Source organism: Ursus arctos, unplaced genomic scaffold (genome assembly GCF_023065955.2).
Source record: "Ursus arctos isolate Adak ecotype North America unplaced genomic scaffold, UrsArc2.0 scaffold_14, whole genome shotgun sequence".
NCBI classification, from domain to species: Eukaryota; Metazoa; Chordata; class Mammalia; order Carnivora; family Ursidae; genus Ursus; species Ursus arctos.
This window is the reverse complement of record NW_026622808.1, coordinates 20,328,085-20,348,669: the sequence shown is the minus strand read 5'-3', so window position 1 is coordinate 20,348,669 and position 20,585 is coordinate 20,328,085. Positions and strand designations below refer to the sequence as shown.

The window sequence follows — 20,585 nt, the reverse complement described above, 5'->3', positions numbered from 1 at the left end:
GGGCCTGCATTTCTAAGCTCAGTGCCACCTGTGAGAAGTGCCTTTGACAGAACCGCGTCGAACCGGAGTCAGCTTCCCGTCGGCATCAGCACCGCCACAGATGCCTGTTTAACAAACGCTGGAAGCAGAAATCTGCATCTCCTAGCCCAAGGCCGACGACGCAGCTGCGCCACGGAAGCCCTCACAACGGCGGGATTCCAGGATCCAGCCTGTTTCCACAACGTGCCGCTCGCTTCCGGCCAGCGCTGTAACGTCATCAAGCAGAGCCGGAAGTCCCCTCGCGCTGCCTAGGAGACGGGACGCGGGGCCCTAGGCTGACAGGGCCCGGCTGGCCGCGCCCACCCGGTCGCCATGGAGCTGCCCCCAGGGCCGCGCGACGATCCCCGCGCCTGGGAAGATGACTCGGACCCGGAGTCGGAGCCTGACCCCGACCTGCAGGCCGAGGCTTACGTCGCCCGCGTGCTCAGTCCGCCGAAAGTCGGGCAGGCGCCCCCACGCGCCCCTTTGCTGTCCGTGTCAATCGCATCCCCTGGCGCCCTGGAGCCGCGGGCGGCGTCTAAGGGTGCGCCTGTGGGAGTCCTGGGACTGCTGAGCCTTCCTCCGGAGCTGCTGCTCGAGATCTGCGCTTACCTAGATGCGCGCCTGGTGCTCCACGTCCTGCCGCGCGTGTGCCACACGCTGCGCGACCTCGTGCGTGACCATGTCACCTGGAGGCTACGCGCGCAGCGCCGCGTACGCGCGCCCTACCCAGTGGTGGAAGGTGCGCGCGCCCGGGGGCCGGGGGTCAGCTGCAGGTTAGGCTGGGGTGCTGTGAGCACAGCCCTGGAGCAGGCTTCCTGGTTTTCCTGGCTTGGTTGGAGGCTGAGGTAGTTACCCATGGTGCCAAAGCCCCTGACCTCTGGGTGAACCATTAGCCAGACGCTTGGGGTCTTGGGGCTGTGGAAATCTACCGTGGGGGGCTGGGGTCCCTGAACTCAGGATCCAGCAAGCCTCAGGCTTGAGGTCTGGTGGTACCACGGCCCTGACCCCTGGCTGGGGGTTGACACAGGGACTTGAGGTCTCAGCTGTTGGAATCTCTTGGGGCTCAGGGTAAGGCCAAGAATCCTCTGGGTATAGATGCTGAGCTGGCAAGTGGTGATGCCAAAGCCCCTCACCCTTACAGTCGTGACCTAGGTAGGGGTAGGGCAGGGACTAAAGGCTCAGAGCCTGCAACCTTTGATCCCAAGCTACATCTTAGAGGTTAGGATCCCTGACACCAGCAATCACAGATCGATCCTCAAGCCCAGGGTCTAACCTAGTCTAGGGGCTGGTGGTAATTCCTCCTGCCCCTGAGGTCATTGATCCCTGGGGAGTAAGACAGCTTGGTGACCTTGAATTGATGGGGCTTTCCTCAATAGCCTGATAAGCATAGTTGCTTGAGCCCCATTACGCCACTGAATCTCTGCACCTAATGCTTGAGTTCTGCATCTCGAAAGGTTCCCAAGTTTATAGACACTAATTTGAGAACACTTCCCCGGTTTTGGATAAGACTGGGGAGGCAAAACGTCCTAGTTCTGATGCCTAGCCTGTGGGTTCAGGCAGGACCTTAACATCCTGAGGCTACTATCCTCCACACTTGGGTTGGGGGTTGAGGACTTTGAAGGTGGTCTCGAGGCTCCAGTTACCCAAAACTGGCGTGAGTAGTCCTAGACCCACTTGGAAGGTGGGTGGCTGGTGGTCCCAAAGCTAGATCCTGGGCCTTCTTGGGTGGGGTGAGGGATCCAGGTGGGTTTTTCTCCAAGTCTGGTGAAGGGTGGGCTTCCTGGAAGCCAGGAGTGGGCTTGGACAGCTGGTGTGGATGTCGGGATTCCCGCCCACTGGGGACCCTGCTCACGATGCCCCACAGAGGAGGACTTTGACTGGCCGACAGCCTGCATCGAGCTGGAGCAACACCTGTCGCGCTGGGCGGAGGATGGGCGCTGGGCTGAGTACTTCTGCTTGGCTGATGGGCACTTTGCTTCCATTGACTCGGTGCTGCTGCTCCAGGTGAGGTGGGGCTCGGTGGGGGGCAGGCAGGGGTAGGCCAGGGTGACTCCGACACCACCACCTCACTCTCTTCTCAGGATGGTGAGCTTTGTCTGTCAGGCTCCCGAGATCGCAATGTCAACCTGTGGGACCTGCGGCAGCTGGGGGTGGAGCCCAGCCAGGTTCTAGTCAAGGCCCTGGGCACTGAGAAGAACAGCACCCACAAGGTGAGGGATTAGGAGGCCAGACAGGGTAGGAGGAGTGGGGCCTGGGTAGGGTGCCACGGTTAAGGGCATACGTTTTGGCACCAGACGTCATAGATTCAAATCTTGCTCTGCCATCACTAGTGTGACATTGGGTGAGATGTAGGACTTCTCTGGGCCTGTATTTCTCCTGTCAAGGAAGGGCTCAGTTAGGATGAGGATGAATGAGATGAATATGCCAGAGAGCTTCGCTTGAGCTGGGATACACAGTAGGCACTCAGGAGATATCAGGTATACCTTGAGAGGCATAGGGCAGGGCAGTTACGAGGCTGCCCGTGGGGGTCACAAAGCTCGAGCATGGCTGTCCTCTCATTAGAAGCGGCCGTGGAGGAGTGCCACCACCAGTCATGGAGGTGGTCTGGGTAGGTGGCCGACAGCTTGGTCTCAGAGCTAGGCCACTGGCTTCAAATCCCCATTCTGCTACTCCCTGGCTGTGTGACCTTAGGCAAGGGACTCGGCCTTTCTGTGCTCTAGTGTCCTCATTTGTGGCACGGGTCACAGTTGCGGTACTCTCCTCAGAGGGTTGGTGAGGAGTGAGTTAGTCACCAGTCAGTGCTTTGTGCCTATTAGCTCCTGAGGCAGAGGCTGTTTCTTTGTGCCCGTTTTCCCAGTGAAGAAAACGAGGGAGGGAGCTCCATTTGCTCAGGTCGTGGAGGGGAGGCACCATTCTTAATCACATTGTTAGGTGGCCTCCAACCCCCCGGGTACGGAGTCTGGCAGACACCTGACTTAGGAATATCATTCTGTGTGGGTACAGACGTCCTGGGCTCTGAAGTCAGACCGACCCACCGACCTAAGTCCTGACCGCTACTTGGAGCAGACTTGCTCTGGGTTCTTGGGTCGGTCATCTCCCTTCTCTGACCCTCCATTTTGTTACCTCTGAGACGGGGCTGACCACCTCGGTCGGGTCTGCAGGGCTGGGTGTGGTCGCTGGCAGCGCTAGACCACCGCGTGTGCTCTGGTTCCTGGGACAGCACGGTGAAGCTCTGGGACATGGCAGCGGACGGGCAGCAGTTCGGCGAGATAAAGTGTGTGGGGTCCCGGGCGGGGAGGTGGGGCTGGGCCGGGTCCCACCCTAGTCACGCCTGAGCCTCGTGGTCCATGTGTTCTCAGGGGCAAGGCGGCTGTGCTGTGCTTGTCCTACCGGCCTGACATCCTGGTGACTGGCACCTATGACAAGAAGGTGACCGTCTACGACCCCAGAGGTGGGCCGGGGGCCCTGGGACCCAGGTGGGGAGAGGAGGGCCACCTGGGGTCTCCAGGGTTATGCTGGGGAAGGAGACACTTGGACCTCACAGCCTGGCTGGGATGACAGTCACAACCAGATGCTGACCACTCCGAGTGGCCTGTGCTGTGCTAACAAAGGCAACTGGCGGGGGATGAGTGTTGGGGTAGAGGCAGCCCCCTCCACCTGGGGTGTCGTGGAGGATGGGCGGTCCTCTGAGCCTCAATACTGTGGGAGGTGGAGCAGCCCCTAGAACCCTGGCTCCTCCACTTTCTAGTTGTCAAGCTTGAACCTCAGTTTCCCCATCAACAGAATCCGGATAGTAACTCTAGCCCCATAGGGTTAATAGGAGGAGAGAACCGTAAGAACCTCAGTGGATTAAATGTTAGTTTACATAAAAAGCCTAGGAAAACACTGCCCAGCACTGAAGCCTCTTCTGTTGTTTATTTTTTCCTTCATTCTAATTGAAGGGCTAGAGGTCTTTATGCAGGTGGGGTCAGAGGCGGGGGTGGCGGTGGGGTGTGGGTGGTGTTCATGGCCGGGGAGGCTTGTCTCAGACCCGCCTGCAGGTGGAAGCATTTTCTGCTGGGACTTGCTGAGGTCTCCTCTGTACTGAGAGCAGATGGGATGGGGGGACAGGAGATGAGAGGGCCGAGATCTGAGATCTGGGGGACGTGGATGGCCCAGACCCAGCTGGGACAGGAGAGGAGGAGACGGGATGGGGGCATGGGGGCGGGCAGAGCAGACCAAGGGTTTTGCCATGTGGGATAGGGTCCAGGGTGTCCTTGTGTAGGCCCAGGGAGGGGCCGGGACTCTGATGTCTCCCTCCTTCCTGCATCACTCACGAAGTCGGCCCAGCCCTGGTGAAGAGCCGGCGGCTGCACTCGAGTGCCGTGCTGGCGCTGCTGGCGGACGACCGGCACATTGTCTCTGGCAGCGAGGACCGCACACTCGTGGTGTTCGACCGCCGGGCCGACAGCGTTGTGCAGCGGCTGCAGGTGGGCCCGCCGTGGGGCCCGGAGGGACCAGGGCGGTGGCCCGGCCCGGTCTGAGCTGCTCTGTCCTGCGTCCCTCCCACAGCTGGACTCCTACCTGCTCTGCATGTCCTACCAGGAGCCCCAGCTCTGGGCTGGTGACAACCAAGGCCTGCTGCACGTCTTCGCCAACCGCAGTGGCCGCTTCCAGCTTGTCCGGGTCCGCCGGGGAGCTTGCCCCTGCCCAACCGTCCCTGGGCCTCCTCCCTACCTCCCGACCCCCCCTGGGTGGCTGGTGGGCTGACCCTGGGCGAGCCCTTACCTGAATGTCCCCTGTCCCTCCTTCCTGCAGTCTTTTGACGTGGGCCACCGGTCTCAGATCACAGGGATCAAACACTCACTGGGGGCCTTGTACACCACGTCCACCGACAAGACCATCCGGGTGAGGCCCCGAGACGGCCCCCTCCCTCCCATCCCCCCACCGGCCAGCGGCGCCCGTCTTGACCTTCGCCCGATGCCCCTCACCAGGTGCACGTGCCCACGGATCCGCCGAGGACCATCTGCACCCGAAGCCACAACAACGTGCTGAATGGGGTAAGGCCCTGCCCTGTGTGCCCCGCCCAGCAGCCCAGAGCGCCCCTGACTCCCTCCGTCCCTGCTCCCAGATCTGCGCCGAGGGCAACCTGGTGGTCGCCGCCTCCGGGGGCCTGTCGCTGGAGGTCTGGAGGCTGCAGGCCTGAGCAGGCCGACTCGGACGTGGAGGTGGATCCGCCGGCCCACTGGCTGGGCCGCGGCCTCTGTTCTCGGGGGACGCCCCCCATGCTGGTGCTGCCTCTGCCCTGTCCCGAAGTCCTGAGGCACAAGGAGTTGGGCCATGGTGCGCTGTGCCCCATGGGCGGTGCCCCACGCCAGGGAAGGTGAGCTCGTTCAGGCCCACCCAGGGGACTGCTCCCCCTGCCGGGGGCCCTGTTTTTGTTATGATTTGGAAACCTGCTTTCCCGTGAGAGCGAAGGAGAAATAAAGCTGATGTACTGGTGTCCCCCGAGGGCCCTGCCTGTGCTTGCTGGGGACTGGGACGCGCGGGCTGTGCGAGTCTGAGGTGGTTCTGGAAGCCGCGGCAGCTGCCGCTATTACATATTGAGGTGTGAGTGCACCTGCTCGAGTGCCTTTCTGTGCTCACGATCATGTGTCTGCGTGTCGCTGGGGACGTGGGTCTGGCTGTGAGTGTTGTCACAGTAACCCTGTCTGTGCACATCTGTGTGCTGCTGGACGTGGGTGTGTGTGGGGAAGGAGGAGGCTCATGAGGATGTGCATGGGTTTCTGTAATGGCGTGTGTGTGTGTGTGCGTGTGTGTTTGTGTGATGTGAAGGCACGTGTGATGCGTGCTGGCACGCAGACTGGGACCCTGACCCTGGGTGTGTCTGTGCAGTGGGCAAGGGGATCCGCTAATGCTACCCCACAGTGCGGGGGGCAGAGAGGGGCGGCGGAGGCGTGTGCTCGTTCATCCGGGGTGCGGGATGTGTGTGCTGCTGGGGCCATGAGTCAGTGGGGGCGGGGGGGGCCGTGCCACGTGCGCAGGTGGCCCCAGAACAGGTCCCCTCTGCCCCCCCCGAAGCCCGGCCAAGCCACGTCCTGAGGACCCTTCACTTCATTTTTATTGAGGCCTCCTGGGGGGTCGGGACCGTGGCCGTCACAGGATGGCGCAGGGCTTCTTCTCCTTGAAGGGGTTGGTGGCCGCTGGGATGCCCACAAGGAAGGGGTCGCTCTTGGCCTGCTCCGTACAGAACTGCAGCAGGTCGGCAGCCGCCTTGGACACCTGCAGGCCGGCCCCGTCAGCCAGGCCCGGGCTGTCCGCCTGCCCCCTCGCCCAGACACGCCCGTGCCGCCCTGGCCCTCACCTTCACACGGTCGATGCCTGCCTCCATCCGGAGCTGCTCCACGGCCTGGCGGGCCTGCCCGATGTCGCTGCCGATGGCCATCTTGCTGGACATCTGCAGGAAAGTGAGCGGGGTCACAGGCAGTGGGCTCGTACGGCTACCTGAGAGTCCCCTAACCACCTCCTGTGTCCCCTTGGGGACTGTGGGAAGGGGGTGGCGGGTCCCGGACCCGTCAGGACCACATACTTCAGCTGAGGACTCCGGCTGATTCCTGACTGCTCAGTCCTCCGCAGCCAGGCTCTGGCTCCCTCCCCTGCCAGCCTGGCCTCTCCAGCTCCCTCCGTTCCCTCCCCCACCCCTGCAGAGACTTTGAAGCCAGGACACTCATGGAGTGAAATGTCACCACAGCAGCAGCTGCCTCAGCTGAGGGGGTCCCTGCCCCAGGGAGCCCAGTGGCTGCCCTGGTGTCACGTGTCACCTTGGCTGGGGGGAGCGTGGGGGCCCTGGTCTTTCACTGACCGGCTTGATCCTCTGCCAGTGGGCCCCAACACTCCTCCTCTGCCGGCCTCGGCCCCCAGCACATACAGAGTGTACCCTGGCTGAGGTGCAGCCTGGCCTCGCCCTCTGTCTACACTCACTGCCTGGGATCTCATCCGCAGGTAACTCCGTCCACTTGCTGATGCTGATGGCTCCCTCTGTCCCCATCCCAGAGCCTTCCCTGATTTCAGATGCACCCGAAGAGCCTCCTGCCTCCTCAGTCTGTCCTATCGGTGTCTCCGGGGTCTCGCGCCTAGCTCAGCCAAAGCTGGACTCGGGATTATCTTCCCTCCAGACCTCCTGCCCCCCAGTTCACCACCATCCACTCAAATGCCCTAGCCTGAATCTTCAACTCCTTCGATCCTCTCTTTCTGGTGTCCCCACGTCTGATCCTTTCTCAAGAGCCGTCAGATCAACGTCAAATTAGGTTCTCGGTCTGGTCACTTCATGTCTGTTGGCATGTCCCAGGTGCTGCTCCCATCTCTGCTGGTCTGGACCAGCTCGGGCGCCTCTGCCCTCGTGTCCCCTGCTCTGCCCTTCCCCACTGCCCCCGTTCTCCTCAAGGCAGCCTGTGGGGTCTGGTAAAAAAATAAATCACATTACAAGATGGAAAAACCTTGAGGACGTACATTAAGTGAAATAAGCCAGTACGTGAGGTCCCTGGGGGAGTCAAATCCAGAGACAAGAAGTAGATGGTGTGTGGCAGGGGCTGGGGAAGGGGACGGGGAGTTAGTGTTTAAGGGGGACAGAGTTTCAGTTCGGGATTGTGAAAACATTTTAGAGATGGACGGTGGAGATGTTTGTACAACATTGTGAATGTGCTTAATGCCATAGAACTGTATACTTTAAAATGATCATGATAATAAGTTTTATGTTATATATGTTTTACCACAATAAAAAAATTGGCGGGGCGCCTGGCTGGCTCAGTCAGTGGAGCGTGCAATTCTTGATCTCAAGGTTGTGAGTTTGAGCCCCGTGTTGGGTGTAGAGATTACTTAAAAATAAAAGCTTTTTTTAAAAATTGGGAAAAAAAGCAGAGTCTCTCATTCCTTTTTAAAACTCTCTAATGTTTGGGACGCCCGGGTGGCTCAGTTGGTTAAGCGTCTGCCTTGGCTCAGGTCATGATCCCAGGGTGCTGGGACTGAGTCCTGCATCGGACTCCCAGCCTGCTTCTCCCTCTACCTGCCGCCCCCCCTGCTTGTGCTCTCTCTCTCTCTCTCTGTGGCAAATATAAGTAAAAAATCTTAAAACTCTCCAATGGTTTCACAGCCTCTTAGGATAAACACATATTCCTTACTACCACCCAGAGGGCTCTGTCTGCTCTGGCACCTTCTACCTGCTCTGAATTCTTTCTTTCTTTCTTTCTTTCTTTCTTTCTTTCTTTCTTTCTTTCTTTCTTTCTTTCTTTTTCTTTCTTTCTCTTTCTTTCTTTCTCTCTCTCTCTCTCTCTTTCTTTCTTTCTTTCTTTCACAGATTTTATCTTTAAGTAATCTCTACACCCAACGTGGGGCTCAAACTCACAACCCCAAGATCAAGAATCACATGCTCTACCGACTGAGCCAGTGAGGCGCCCCTGAATTCATTTATCAACCTCTTTCCCTCCTTCATTCCTCGTGGATCATCACCCTGATGCCCTCACGTGGGTTCATTCATTTATTCAGCATATTTGCTGAGATCACAGTATGTGATCACTGCACAAAGAGAAACAGCAGCGAAACCAGAGAATCCTGCCCACACGGTGCCGCCGTTCTAATCAGGGAGGGACAGACAACAGCAAACAAAATGTATTAGGTGCTTTGAAAGACAATGACAAGCAAGGTAAGGGTGGAATCAGGTGGTCAGAGCAGGCCTCTAGGACGAGGTAATATTTAGGCAGAGACTCAGGGAGAAGGAGCTGGAGAAGAGGGTATTCCAGGCAGAGGGAGCAGGGCGTGCATCTTCCCTTGGTCAGGAAACGAGCTTGGTGGGTTCTAGGACAGGCTGGAGGCCGGTGTAACCGGAGAGGAGGAAGTGAGGGCAAGTGGTGGGAGATGAGGGCAGGGAAGTGAGCAGGCACCTTCACAGGCCACGGTGAAGACCCTGGATTTTACTCCTCGGGAGAAACCACCATAATAGAATTCTAAAAAGGAATGACGCGTCTGGCTTCTACTTAATGGGCTCTCTGGCCACAGCGGGGAGATGGATTAGAGGGAAGGTAGCCCAGCATGGAGGCTGCGAGAATGGAGAGAAGCACCTGGATACAAATACGCAATCATGATGTTGTACACCTGAAACTAATATAATTCTAGATGCCAAATTCTATCAATAAAAAAAGCACCTGGATTTGGGACCTATTTTGTCGGTGGAACTTGGCAGAGGTGCCGAGGGACGGGTGTGGGTGTGAGAGAAGGGGAGACAACAAGCTCAGTTCTCCAGTGTTGAGCCTACTAGCACGGAGCGCTTATTTGCTGAGCTGAGGGCTTTCTGATGAGATGTGGAAGACTGAAGGGGGATTAGGGTTAGGAGGAGTGGGAACAGAGGTGGTGAGTTTGAGATCCAGGTGGGGACTGTCAAATATGTCAAGGAGGATATTCTCTTCCTCCAATCAAGTGGGCTAATCTCTGGCCTCAGGAGCTTTGCACTGGCAGTTCTTTCCCAATGGGGGATGGTGGGGAAATGGCCTCCTCAAATCTTCACATATGGGGCTTTTCTTGGCTTTCAGACCTTGGCTCAAATGTCACCTCCTTGGTGTCCTTCTCCAACCACCTGTCCCTGCAAATAAGGCCACCTCCCCCTCCATCCACCCCTATCTCAAAGACACATCATCATTTTTGAATCCTCAATAGCACTTACCACTACTGTTGTTAGCTTTCTAGCTCCCCAAACTGTGGACTCCAGGAGGGCAGGGTCTGCATCTTGTTCACTGATAAATCTGAAGCGCCAAACACAGAGCCCAACGGATAGTACAGACTCCATAAATTGTAGAATGCCTGGTTAAAGGATTCCCCCTGGACCAGACCCTGTGCAGGGCTAGGACGACCCATGAGATACAGACCCCACCTTCGAGGGTCTCACAGTCTGGCTGGAGGGAAAGAGAGATCAGCTTTGGAATCCAGAGGAGGTCCCTTACCCAGAGGAAGGTCAGGGAAGGCTTCCCAGAAGAAGTGACAGCTGCAACTGCCCGGGGAAGACCAGAGGCTTACGCAGCATATGGAGGCGGCTCTGGAGACCTGCGAGGTACGGACAGCGATCGCTAAACCATTTGACGAGAGACGCTCAGGGGCAGAAACTATCTGACATTTCCTGATGACTCGAATCCTGTCCAAGGACGACGCCTAAGAAGCCATCCTCTTTCCCCAAAGGGACAGAAACGAATGGAAAAGCGCAACGCAACGCGGTGGGTCTCCAGCAGGCGGCAGTGAAAGTAGGAATCTTCATTCATCTCCGGTTTGACAAGGAATAACGGCTCCTCGCGGCTTCCGTATTACGGAACGCACGCGCAAACATGGCCGCGCGCTGGATTATGGGAAGCAAAAAGGGTCATGTGACTAAACAACTTCCCGTCCCCTCCTGCAGGTTTTCCCGAGCCCTGCTTCCTGCACTGTTGTACAGAAGCGCGTGCCGGGGTTTAGGGTGTTTGGAGGCCGCTGGAGGCCTGGCCTGGGGGCTGTGATCTGGGAGTGCGGCCGCAGGAACATGGAGGGTCCTCCGGAGGGGAAGGCACCCGCGGCGGCGCTGGCCGCTGTGCTAAAGCACAGCTCGGCCCTGCCCTCCGAGAGCTCCCAAGTCCGAGGCTACGACTTCAACCGCGGCGTGGACTACCGTGCGCTACTGGAGGCCTTCGGCACCACTGGTTTCCAGGCCACCAACTTTGGGCGCGCAGTGCAGCAAGTCAACGCCATGGTGAAGCCTGGGGCGGAACTTCCTGGATTAAAGGGGTGTGGCCTAGGGTAGCGGCAATGCAGTACTTGGAGGGGGCGGGGCTCCCCTCGAAGGGGGCGTGCCCTTTCGTGGGCGGTCCAATAGGTGGAGAGAGGCGGGACCCACTCTGCGCGGCAGTTTCTGCGCTGGGAAGAGGACGTTGTCCCGCCTATCCCCATAGCATTCTACAATCAGGATGAAGTTGGGACAGATTCTAGATAGGAGGCGGGTTGTAGGTAACGAGTGAAAGCGTTCTGAACAGTGCGGTTGAAGAGGAGCCTAAGTCAGGGCGGGGTCTGAGCTCGGATTTGCTTTTTCCAACGGGGAAGGGGACAAGGCCTGTAAAGGCCGTTCTCTCCGATTCCTTGAAAGGGGGGGGGGGGTAAAACCTGAGCGTGTGCCCTGAGATTTGGGCTGTGAATGGGGCGGAGCCTGCACAGGGGGCGTTCTTTCCCTGGCTCCAGGTATTCCAGGTAGAAGTGGTAGGTGCTAGGGTTTGGGGCCAGAGGGTAACTTGACCCTGCCCTTACACCTAGATAGAGAAGAAACTAGAGCCGCTGTCGCAGGATGAAGACCACCATGCAGACCTGACCAAGAGCCGCCGCCCACTTACTGGCTGCACCATTTTTCTGGGCTACACATCCAACCTCATCAGTTCAGGCATCCGTGAGACCATCCGTTACCTCGTCCAGCACAACATGGTGGGGACCTGGTGGGGTTGTGGCCTTGGCCTCTCTAGGTCTTATGGGCAATAAAATTATTGGTCATTTAAATGACATAGAGACAGGGTCAGTTTTTTTTTTTTTTTTAAGATTTTATTTATTTATTTGACAGAGATAGAGACAGCCAGCGAGAGAGGGAACGCAAGCAGGGGGAGTGGGAGAGGAAGAAGCAGGCTCATAGCGGAGGAGCCTGATGTGGGGCTCGATCCCAGAATGCCGGGATCACGCCCTGAGCCGAAGGCAGGCGCTTAACCGCTGTGCCACCCAGGCGCCCCGAGACAGGGTCAGTTTTAAGCAGAGGGACATGATCTACTTTTGTTTTGCAGTAGAGCTATTCACTGGGTTAGTGTTGGGAGTTAGGAGCCCTACCTGGGATGAGGGCAGGGCCCCTCTTCCACCGCCAACCTCACCGACTTGTGGCTGCAGGTGGACGTCTTAGTGACCACAGCTGGCGGTGTGGAGGAAGATTTTATCAAGTGCCTGGCACCCACGTACCTGGGCGATTTCAGTCTCAGGGGCAAGGAGCTACGTGAGAACGGGATCAACAGGTTGGGGGCCCTGAGTGGTGTTGGGCAAGGGAGCTGGGCTGAGGGCCCTGGGGCCCGATGCCCACATGCCTCATGTTTGCAGGATTGGAAACTTACTGGTGCCCAATGACAACTACTGCAAGTTCGAGGATTGGTTGATGCCCATTCTGGACCAGATGGTGCTGGAGCAGAACACGGAGGTGGGGCAGGAACGACCTGGGGGCCAGCATGGTAGGAGTCAGGGGGAGGCACTGCGGGCTGAAGTCAATGTCTCCTCCTAGGGTGTGAAGTGGACACCTTCCAAGATGATTGCCCGGCTGGGCAAGGAGATCAACAACCCAGAATCAGTGTATTACTGGGCCCAGAAGGTGAGGGGCTGGGTGGGGCACAGATACCAGGCCTCGGCACGTATTCGCTTGTTTCACCTTCATAGCCACCTGGAGAACCACTTCATCATCTCCACTCTTAGATGCGGAACCAGACACAGAAGTTAGGTAGTTTGTCTGAGGCTGCACAGCTACTGAATTGACCCTGGTATCCTGGCTCTACGCGTAGACCACCTGGGATCAGTTGGGGCGGGGCACATGGTCCCATGGGGCGGGGCACATGGTCCCATGCTCCTCCAAGGAGGAGGTCCCGCAGTCAGAGTAGCGAGAGCTACCATTCTTTGTCCGACACAATCCTTCATGTTTTGTCTGGTTTCATCACGTTTCTTCATGATGGTGCTATTGCTCTCTCCATTTTATAGTTGAGGAAACTGAGGCTCAGAGAACTTAAGCACTCTGCCCAGAATCAGGCAGAGAGGAGGGGATGCCACTGGGATGGGGACCAGCCTGCCCCCACTGGGCTCTGAGCTCCCGTCGCTCTTATCTTGCCGTTCCCCAGAACCACATCCCCGTGTTGAGCCCAGCGCTCACAGATGGCTCCTTGGGTGACATGATCTTCTTCCATTCCTACAAGAACCCAGGCCTGGTCCTGGACATCGTCGAGGGTGAGGTGCCGGGGCCGCAGAGCAGCAGGGGAGGAGGGCTGGCTGGGTCCACAGTCTGACCACTGCGCTCTTCTCCAGACCTGCGGCTCATCAACACACAGGCCGTCTTTGCCAAGCGCACTGGGATGATCATCCTGGGCGGGGGTTTGGTCAAGCACCACATCGCCAACGCCAACCTCATGGTGAGTGAGGACAGAGTACCCGGTCCCTCGTGCGGGTGGCACGCAGGCTTGCCATGCTGTGTGCTAGGCCTATGCCAGGTGCCAGGGGGACAGCTGTGGACTAGACAGGCCAGGCTCCCTGTCCTCCTAGACTGATGTCCTAGTCAGGGAGCCAGGCAGCGAACAAGTCACATGCACGTCACGTGGCAGTTAACTGCTGTGGGAAGAAATGAGGGATGGCAAGATGGCAAGAGAAATGATGTTCTGGGGAAGACAGTTTGTAAGCAGAGAGAACAGCCAGTGCAAAGGCTCTGAGGTGCCTGAATTAAGGCCGGGGACAGCAGGGCAAAGGGGAATGGGAGGCGACCGGCAGCAGGAGCCAGGCCTCCAGGGTGGCCACTTGCCTGCTCACGGGCACCCTCTGGCGTCTGTGGGGGGAACAAATGGCGGGTCCGGGTAAGGAATGACGGGGCCAGGACCAGGGCGGGGAGTCTTTGTGTTTGGTGGCAGGCCCTGCTGAGCAGATGTGGGAGTTGTTGCTACACAGCAGGTGGGTTTGGGGCAGCTCTGCCCATCAACCCTGTCAACCTCCAACCTCGCACTCTGCTCACGCACTGATGTGACTGGGGAATGAGGGGCTGCTGCGGGCTTCCTTCATGCGGGACCCAGCCCTCAGCCTCTAGCTGGTGCCCTGCTCCCCCACATCCAGTGACTGGCTGACCAGCTCACCCTGCCGCTCCCCACAGCGGAACGGGGCCGACTACTCTGTCTACATCAACACGGCCCAGGAGTTTGACGGCTCCGACTCTGGTGCCAGGCCGGACGAAGCTGTCTCTTGGGGCAAGATCCGGGTGGACGCACAGCCTGTCAAGGTGAGGGGTGATCGGCTGGCTGCGGTGCAGAGTCCCCCAGAGTGTGGCCACGGGCCCTGTGGCTCACCCACGTCCCCTTTGCAGGTCTATGCCGACGCCTCCCTGGTCTTCCCCCTGCTTGTGGCTGAAACCTTTGCCCAGAAGAGAGATGCCTTCATGCCTGAGAAGAATGAGGACTGAATGGCTGCGGCCCAGGGAAGTCTCCTCTCGCCTCTATTTATTAGCTTGCACACCCGGTCCCTCCCTCCTCCTCGGTCAGCTGTGTGTTTGGAATAAATGGTCTCCGTGATCCTTCTGAGTCTGTGTCCGTGTCCTTGGTGGTCGTGGGCCCCCCACCTTCAGCTGCTGCCCCCCTCAGCCTCATAAGCCTCTTCCCGCCAGCACTGGACGCTGCCCCCCATGGCGGTCAGCAGGCAGGGCTCCGTGGGGTGGTAGGCCAGTGACTGCACCACGCCGGGACCCACAGGAAGGGCCAGGGCCAGGGCCCCCTGTGGAGGGAAGGGGTGGGGTGTGGTTATCAGTGTGTCCCTCTCCCTGACCTTCAGCCACCCGCCTCAAATTGCTTCCCAGGTACCACAAACCTCAGCTGCCCCAGAATGAACCCGAGTGGCTCCATCCTTTGAAGCATGTGTGGCTCAGGCCAAACATCTTGGGGGTCCTCCTCTTTCATGCCTCCCACCCCGTTTATCGGCAAGTGCTCCTGGCCTGGCCTTTAAACCACGTCCGGGTCCGATTCACAGCCACCACCTTGCTCCGATCCTGTCCTGTCCGTTCCCGGCTTCTCCACCCTCCTGCCATCCGGGATCCACTGGCTCACTGGGCAGCCTCTACTCACTTCCTGCCTCAGCCTGCTGTCACCACTCAGCATACTCGGTCCCTCAAACTGGCCCCAGATTGCTCTTCCCACTTCAAAAATGTCCCTTCCTGTGCTCCCCCCTTCAGGGTGACCATCTGGTAGACTGTCGAGAAGTAGGCAGAACACAGGCACATTCTTAGTTGCCAGAGAGAGCTGGTCCCTCGTCTCCAGGGCCCCCCAGTTTCTTCCCCCTCTTAGGGAGATGACCTTCCCTGGCCAAGCTTCAGCCCTGACCCCATGAGGCCAGAACAGTAAGTCTGTTCCCAGCCTGAGACACATCAGGACAGCGCTTACAGCATTTGGGACTAGAAACCGTGGGGATACTCAGAGGTAGCTCAGGGTTTCTGAACCACAGCCCCATCTCAGCTGGGCTCAGACGTGGCTGTCGGCCCTGCTCTGCCAGGGTCAGTCCCTGGGTCAGCTGGGCTTTCGTGGCCTTGCCTGACCTAGACCTGCTGCTGCCATCCCACAGTACTTCTGTCTCCTGACCTAAGTGTGCCACACCTCCAAGCCTTCACACACACTGTTCCCTTTGCCAGGAATGCCCTTCCTGCTTTGTCTTCTCACTCACTCCTCTAAGCCCCCAGCTCTAATAGCATTCCCTTTTGCAGGTGTGGGAGTGATGGAAGAAGACACAGAGCAGGCAACCTGGGAAGGAGTTGGGGTGAGAAGGCTCACCTCCACCAGGTCCCAGAAGTACACCTTCCCATCCTCGGAGCAGCTGACCACGTGTGTGTCACGCTCGCTCAGGCAGCAGTCCAGCTTGTACTCCTGGTTCTTATGGCCCGTGTACCTGGGGGTGGGTGGGGTCAGGAGGGCTTGGGTCTGGGGGCGGGGAGAGGCCCACAACCCCGAGGACTCACTCGCCCAGGAGCTCCCCTGTGTCCTTGTCTAGAAGCCGCAATGTGGAGTCCAGGCTGGACACCAGGGTGCACTGCCCGTCCCGGCTGAAGCAGGTACAAGTGATGGGGCCTGGGGGGTGGGGAGGGGTGCAGGTGGGTGAGGCTGGGGCCCCCTTTGCTGCCCCCCACCTGCCCTGCCTGCCCCACAGCCCCACCACACTCACTGCCCACATAGTCTGAGAAGAGTTGCCCCATCCTCAGGTCATATCGCCTCACCCGGCCGTCCACGGAGCTGCAAGAGGATGGATCCAGCTGAAGCATCAACTGGGGCCAGTAGGTCCATGGCTCCAGTCCCTGTACTCTCCCTGACCCTGCCAGGACCCGGGGGCGTGGGGGGGGGGCAGGGGAAGCTGCGCTTGCCTTTCCTGTGCACCCTTTGAGGTCATGCTCACACTCAAGGCTAGCATGCACAACAAACACTGAAATGAATTCTCGAGTGGAATTCCAAGGCACTGGCTTTGAGACTTACACCCAGGGCCAATCAGGACCTACTCCATCTGTTTCTGATATGTACTGAGCATCCTCTCTGGGCCAGTCCTTGGGACACAGCTGCAACAAAGCCAGAAGCACTTTCTGCCATCATAGAGCCTTGCTGACTGAGAATAATCTAGGAAGGCCTCCCTGAAGATGTGACCTCTAAACTGGAACTTGAAAGATAAGGAAACAAACGTGTGGTCCAGCAGGAGATGTGTGGGAACAGACCAGCCAATAGGCTGGGCAGTTCTGCTTGGGAAGTTTCATTGTTTACCTCTTGCAACTAGAATATCAACCCCATGTGGGCAGAGAGTTTTCCCTATTTCATTAACTACTGTGTGTTCACCGAGTAAAAAAACTGGTATGCAATAGAGGCTCAAAAACACTTTAAGTAGAAAGAAGTCCAGGTAGAGAAAGAACAATTGCAAAGATCCGAGATGAGAGCATCTGGGCAGAGTAAGAAAAATGAGACCTGGAATGAATAAAAAAGCTAAAAGATCAGCAGGAGAGCAGACTGTGCAGGGCCTTGCAAGCTGAGGTGAGAAGAGTAAATTTTAATCTGAGTAGCGAGGCAGTGGTGATCCCCAGTGGCACTGGGGAGGGGTGAGGTCCTGGCTCCACTCACCCTGCCAGGACCTCATGGTCTGACACCTTCACACTGGATATGCCATCCCTGGCTTCGTCCAGCGTCTGCACTGGCTCAGGCCTCCGCGATCGGCAGTCCCAGCAGCGTATGCTGGAATCGATAGAGCCTGTGAGGGCCCGCATGAAGGTAAGATCAGGTTTGGGCCACAGGGGCAGTACCCTGCCTAGGCCCCAGACTCACCAGAGAGGATGACCGTGGCCTCTTCATTAAACTGGACCGTGTTCACCTTCTGAGAAACAGGGATTGCCACTCAGAGGAGGCTGGACTTTGGAGGACTGGGATAAAGGCACGGTTCCGGATGCAGGTTAAAGCAAGGGCAAAGGAGGGACCCCTGGGTGCCTCAGTCAGTTAAGCATCTGCCTTTGGCTCAGGTCATGATCTCAGGGTCCTGGGATTGGGTCCCACATTGGGCTCCCTGCTAAGCAGGGAGCCTGCTTCTCCCTCTCCCAACCCCCACCCCGCTGTGCGCTCTCCCTCTCAAATAAAATAAAATCTTTAGGAAAAAAAAGCCAAGACTAGGGATAGGGGAGGTGAAAGGTTTTGGGGAAACTGCATGCTGGGCCATTAAGAAAAGATCCTTGCTCTGTAATGGGTGGGGGTGGAAGGGTTCCCTGTCACCACCTACACGATAATGCGGGTCTTCTACGCCATCCACGCTCTTGTTTGTACTCACCCCCGCGTGGCCCCGGAATTTGCGAACGACCTGCCCCGATGCCACATCCCACAGCACCACCGCCTTGTCCCCGCCGCCGGAGCAGAGACTGCTGTTGTCAAAGGAGCTGGAGGGAAGAGGAAGGAACGTCAGGGTCGACCTCGATCCCGATCTCTGCACCCGTTTCTCGGCTTGGTCCCTGGCTCACCCGGCCGCATCCAGCACCTCGTAGCCGTGGCCACTGTACGTCCGCAGCAGCGTCCCTCGCAACGGATTCCACAGCTTCAGGGTCTTGTCGCTGCCGCACGTCAGACAGTAATTGCCATCCACTGGGGAACACCAGGAAGGGATTATAGGGCTGAGGACCTCAGAAGGCAGGAAGACCCGGAATGAAGAGGGAGCTCACCATTAAATCGTACAGCTCGCACTGCCCCCTGCCCGCAGTCCAACGTCTTCACCCGTTTCTGCGGCAGCTCCGGGCCTCGTGGTTTCGGCTCAGGGAAAGCCATTTGTTTCGGGATCCCTTCCTCGCCGCCTTACGTCGGTCTGCACCGAGGATTCCGAACCCTCGGAACCCACGCTTGGATGTAACCTTATTGTCTTCCGTAGTCTAGTTCCTGTTTCTCACTTCCGGTTCAAATGTTTTTGCTTTTTTCGGGATAGTGTTGGGAAAATTGAAGCCTGATTCCAGCTTCCGGGTTTCTTTTCCCACTTCTTGTTTTCAAGGAACATTTTCAGTCTCTTCTAATTCTCTGTCCCCTGGCTGGAAGGAGTCCTGGCCCCCGCCGCTGGGAACGGAAACTCGAAGCTTCTGGGTGCTACTCTAAAAGCCACCCTCCGTTTCCGCGCCGGAAGCTGCAACTCCCGCAGCGGAAGAGGCTTGACCTCCGACCCGCCATGTCCACTAACAATATGTCGGACCCACGAAGGCCGAACAAAGTACTGAGGTGAGGACCCCAACGTCAAGGAAACAGGGCTCGGGTTGTGGGGCGAGGCCCAGGGACGCGCTTGTCCATTTCGGGGGCGGGACTTTGAGTGCCTCTGACCCTTGAGCCTGCCGCAGGTACAAGCCCCCACCGAGCGAGTGTAACCCGGCCTTGGACGACCCGACGCCGGATTACATGAACCTGCTCGGCATGATCTTCAGCATGTGCGGCCTCATGCTCAAGGTGAGCGGCACCGAGTTTCCTTCGGCGTAGTTCCGCCTGATAGCGAAGCCAGTGGGGGGCAGCGGATTCGGAATGAAGCAGGGCTGGCGCTGAGGGGGCGGGGCCTGGGCCTGCCCGGGGGCGGGGCTGCGGTGTTGCTGGGCGGAGAAAGCCAGAGCCATGAGGGAAGCCAGGGGTCAGGGAAGGTACCTGGGAGGTCGGTTTGAGGGTGGGGGCAGGTTTTAAAGTAATTTGGAGGGAACTCGTGGAGAAAGGATGGGGTTCTTAGCATCACGAGGTATGTCATGTCAAAGGCCAGTCTTCTTAGGCCTGGGGGAAGGGGCGCCGTCAGAGACGAAGGCCAAGAGAGTAGCATGAGAAACTGGGTACCTGGAGTAGGCTAGGGGGATTGGGACTGAGGGATTCTTGGGGATAAGATCTAAGCAGCATCGGGTGGAAACAGTGGGTTGGAACCCGTGCCTGGGAATGCCCCTGTGGGGGCTCATTGGAGTGCCTGTCACCAAATCCCCCACCCACCTGCCTTTCCCCAGCTGAAGTGGTGCGCTTGGGTCGCTGTCTACTGCTCCTTCATCAGCTTTGCCAACTCCCGGAGTTCTGAGGACACTAAACAGATGATGAGTAGCTTCATGTGAGTCTAGGCCTAGAGAAGGAGAACTCCTGAGTAAGTGGGAGAGGGGGACCCAAGCCTATCCATCCTGGACTGACACCTCTCTCCCGTCTCAGGCTGTCCATCTCTGCCGTGGTGATGTCATATCTGCAGAACCCTCAGCCCATGACGCCTCCCTGGTGATGTCAGCCTAGGACTACTCTGTACACCTTCCTCCAGGCCTGGCCCCTGGCTGTTCAGCCTCTGCCCTCAGCTGCTGTCCTGGGCTTCCCTGAATGAGGTAGTCTCAGGGCTCGCAGCTGGATGGAAGGAACCTGACCCTTTCCCTGGGATTCCATTTCTGCTGGGCAGAGGGGAATACCCTAGGCCTACCCCTCCTGCCTGCCTTCCCCACCCTGCCTGCTGCTGGGGGAGATGCTGTCCATGTTTCTATGTGTATCCACTCGTTTTTTTGTTGAAACCAGTTAATAATAAAGTTTTGCATTCTGGCTGTTCTTTGGGACCTCTCTCCTGTGCATTGTGGGTGCTCTTCCTGGTTGGGGAAGGGCTCCAGATCCTCCATTCAGTCAGGCCTTTGGTGGGGCTCTAGCCGGGAGCCTTCTGGTCGTTCACTTGCTTATTTCGCAAGCCTTAAGTCAGCTGCCAGAGGCAGGACAGTGATCCCTGTCCTCTGGCAACTCAGCAGATAGGCTCTGGTGACCTAAGGAATGTGGGTTTTCATTTTCTTATCAGACAAATCGGGTAATGCCAGTGAGCTGGATGGACTAATAGGGATTAGGAAAAGCATGAAAGACTGAGTCCTCCGTCACCTGTCACTCCTCACCTGAGTCCCATGGGTATTTCTTCCAATCAGGCTGGATACCTCCCATCCTCAGTACCCCAAGGGCAGTTCCTCTATGCATAATCCTCATAGGACAGAACGGGACCACCATCAACCCCTGCTCCTAGCCAAGCTAGGTCCCTCCAAGACCCTAGCCCTGAAGATCAATGGGACATCCTAGGGTCCCACGCACACACTCCCACTTCCTAAGCAAACTACACGCAGAGGAAAATCTGAAGCCTCTGCGTCCACGGGGACAAAGGGACACTCTGAGGCCACTCGGAAGCGGTGAGACACTAAAGGCTCCCCCTGCGAAACCAGCACCCGAAGGTGGGACACTCCCGAAGCCTCCCTACACTCCTCGTGTCCCCAGGGGCAGCCAGAGCTGAAGCCTCAGTCCCGTGAC

The 20,585-nt window shown here is 58.0% G+C and overlaps 5 protein-coding genes across 10 annotated transcripts; 3 read left to right on the top strand and 2 right to left on the bottom strand.

The window, feature by feature from the left end:
* The first annotated feature begins 230 nt into the window (after positions 1 to 230).
* FBXW9 (F-box and WD repeat domain containing 9) lies at positions 231 to 5,503 on the top strand. Of its 2 annotated transcripts, XM_026488021.4 has the most exons (10): positions 231 to 760; positions 1,886 to 2,025; positions 2,103 to 2,231; positions 3,183 to 3,295; positions 3,381 to 3,472; positions 4,342 to 4,490; positions 4,573 to 4,686; positions 4,819 to 4,908; positions 4,995 to 5,060; positions 5,132 to 5,503. In XM_026488021.4, the coding sequence occupies exons 1-10, from the start codon at positions 352 to 354 to the stop codon at positions 5,204 to 5,206; spliced, it is 1,377 nt and encodes a 458-aa protein (XP_026343806.2). In that variant the 5' UTR covers positions 231 to 351; the 3' UTR covers positions 5,207 to 5,503. The 2 variants fall into 2 exon arrangements, with proteins under 2 accessions (XP_026343806.2, XP_057167526.1); XM_057311543.1 differs by lacking the exon at positions 2,103 to 2,231.
* Positions 5,504 to 6,103: 600 nt separating this feature from the next.
* On the bottom strand, positions 6,104 to 10,380 carry GNG14 (G protein subunit gamma 14). Of its 2 annotated transcripts, none has more exons than XM_048226651.2 (3): positions 9,713 to 10,380; positions 6,365 to 6,457; positions 6,104 to 6,282 (listed from the first exon to the last, which is right to left on the bottom strand). In XM_048226651.2, the coding sequence occupies exons 1-3, from the start codon at positions 9,833 to 9,835 to the stop codon at positions 6,157 to 6,159; spliced, it is 342 nt and encodes a 113-aa protein (XP_048082608.1). In that variant the 5' UTR covers positions 9,836 to 10,380; the 3' UTR covers positions 6,104 to 6,156. The 2 variants fall into 2 exon arrangements, with proteins under 2 accessions (XP_048082608.1, XP_026343812.1); XM_026488027.4 differs by having other exon boundaries at positions 9,990 to 10,336.
* A 21-nt stretch (positions 10,381 to 10,401) lies between these two features.
* On the top strand, positions 10,402 to 14,351 carry DHPS (deoxyhypusine synthase). Of its 4 annotated transcripts, none has more exons than XM_026488023.4 (9): positions 10,402 to 10,762; positions 11,317 to 11,481; positions 11,929 to 12,050; positions 12,133 to 12,229; positions 12,311 to 12,397; positions 12,915 to 13,020; positions 13,099 to 13,202; positions 13,928 to 14,053; positions 14,138 to 14,351. In XM_026488023.4, the coding sequence occupies exons 1-9, from the start codon at positions 10,556 to 10,558 to the stop codon at positions 14,231 to 14,233; spliced, it is 1,110 nt and encodes a 369-aa protein (XP_026343808.1). In that variant the 5' UTR covers positions 10,402 to 10,555; the 3' UTR covers positions 14,234 to 14,351. The 4 variants fall into 4 exon arrangements, with proteins under 4 accessions (XP_026343808.1, XP_044235947.1, XP_057167527.1 ...); XM_044380012.3 differs by having other exon boundaries at positions 10,409 to 10,762; positions 13,099 to 13,224; positions 13,999 to 14,053; XM_044380011.3 differs by lacking the exon at positions 10,402 to 10,762 and adding an exon at positions 10,918 to 11,016.
* Positions 11,574 to 18,647, bottom strand: WDR83 (WD repeat domain 83). The gene is made up of 9 exons (XM_026488025.4): positions 17,990 to 18,647; positions 17,792 to 17,912; positions 17,605 to 17,710; positions 17,112 to 17,160; positions 16,911 to 17,037; positions 15,976 to 16,043; positions 15,773 to 15,881; positions 15,588 to 15,702; positions 11,574 to 14,541 (listed from the first exon to the last, which is right to left on the bottom strand). The coding sequence occupies exons 1-9, from the start codon at positions 18,090 to 18,092 to the stop codon at positions 14,392 to 14,394; spliced, it is 948 nt and encodes a 315-aa protein (XP_026343810.1). The 5' UTR covers positions 18,093 to 18,647; the 3' UTR covers positions 11,574 to 14,391.
* WDR83OS (WD repeat domain 83 opposite strand) lies at positions 18,425 to 19,853 on the top strand. The gene is made up of 4 exons (XM_026488026.4): positions 18,425 to 18,530; positions 18,647 to 18,752; positions 19,283 to 19,380; positions 19,476 to 19,853. The coding sequence occupies exons 1-4, from the start codon at positions 18,481 to 18,483 to the stop codon at positions 19,540 to 19,542; spliced, it is 321 nt and encodes a 106-aa protein (XP_026343811.1). The 5' UTR covers positions 18,425 to 18,480; the 3' UTR covers positions 19,543 to 19,853.
* The last annotated feature ends 732 nt before the right edge of the window (positions 19,854 to 20,585 follow it).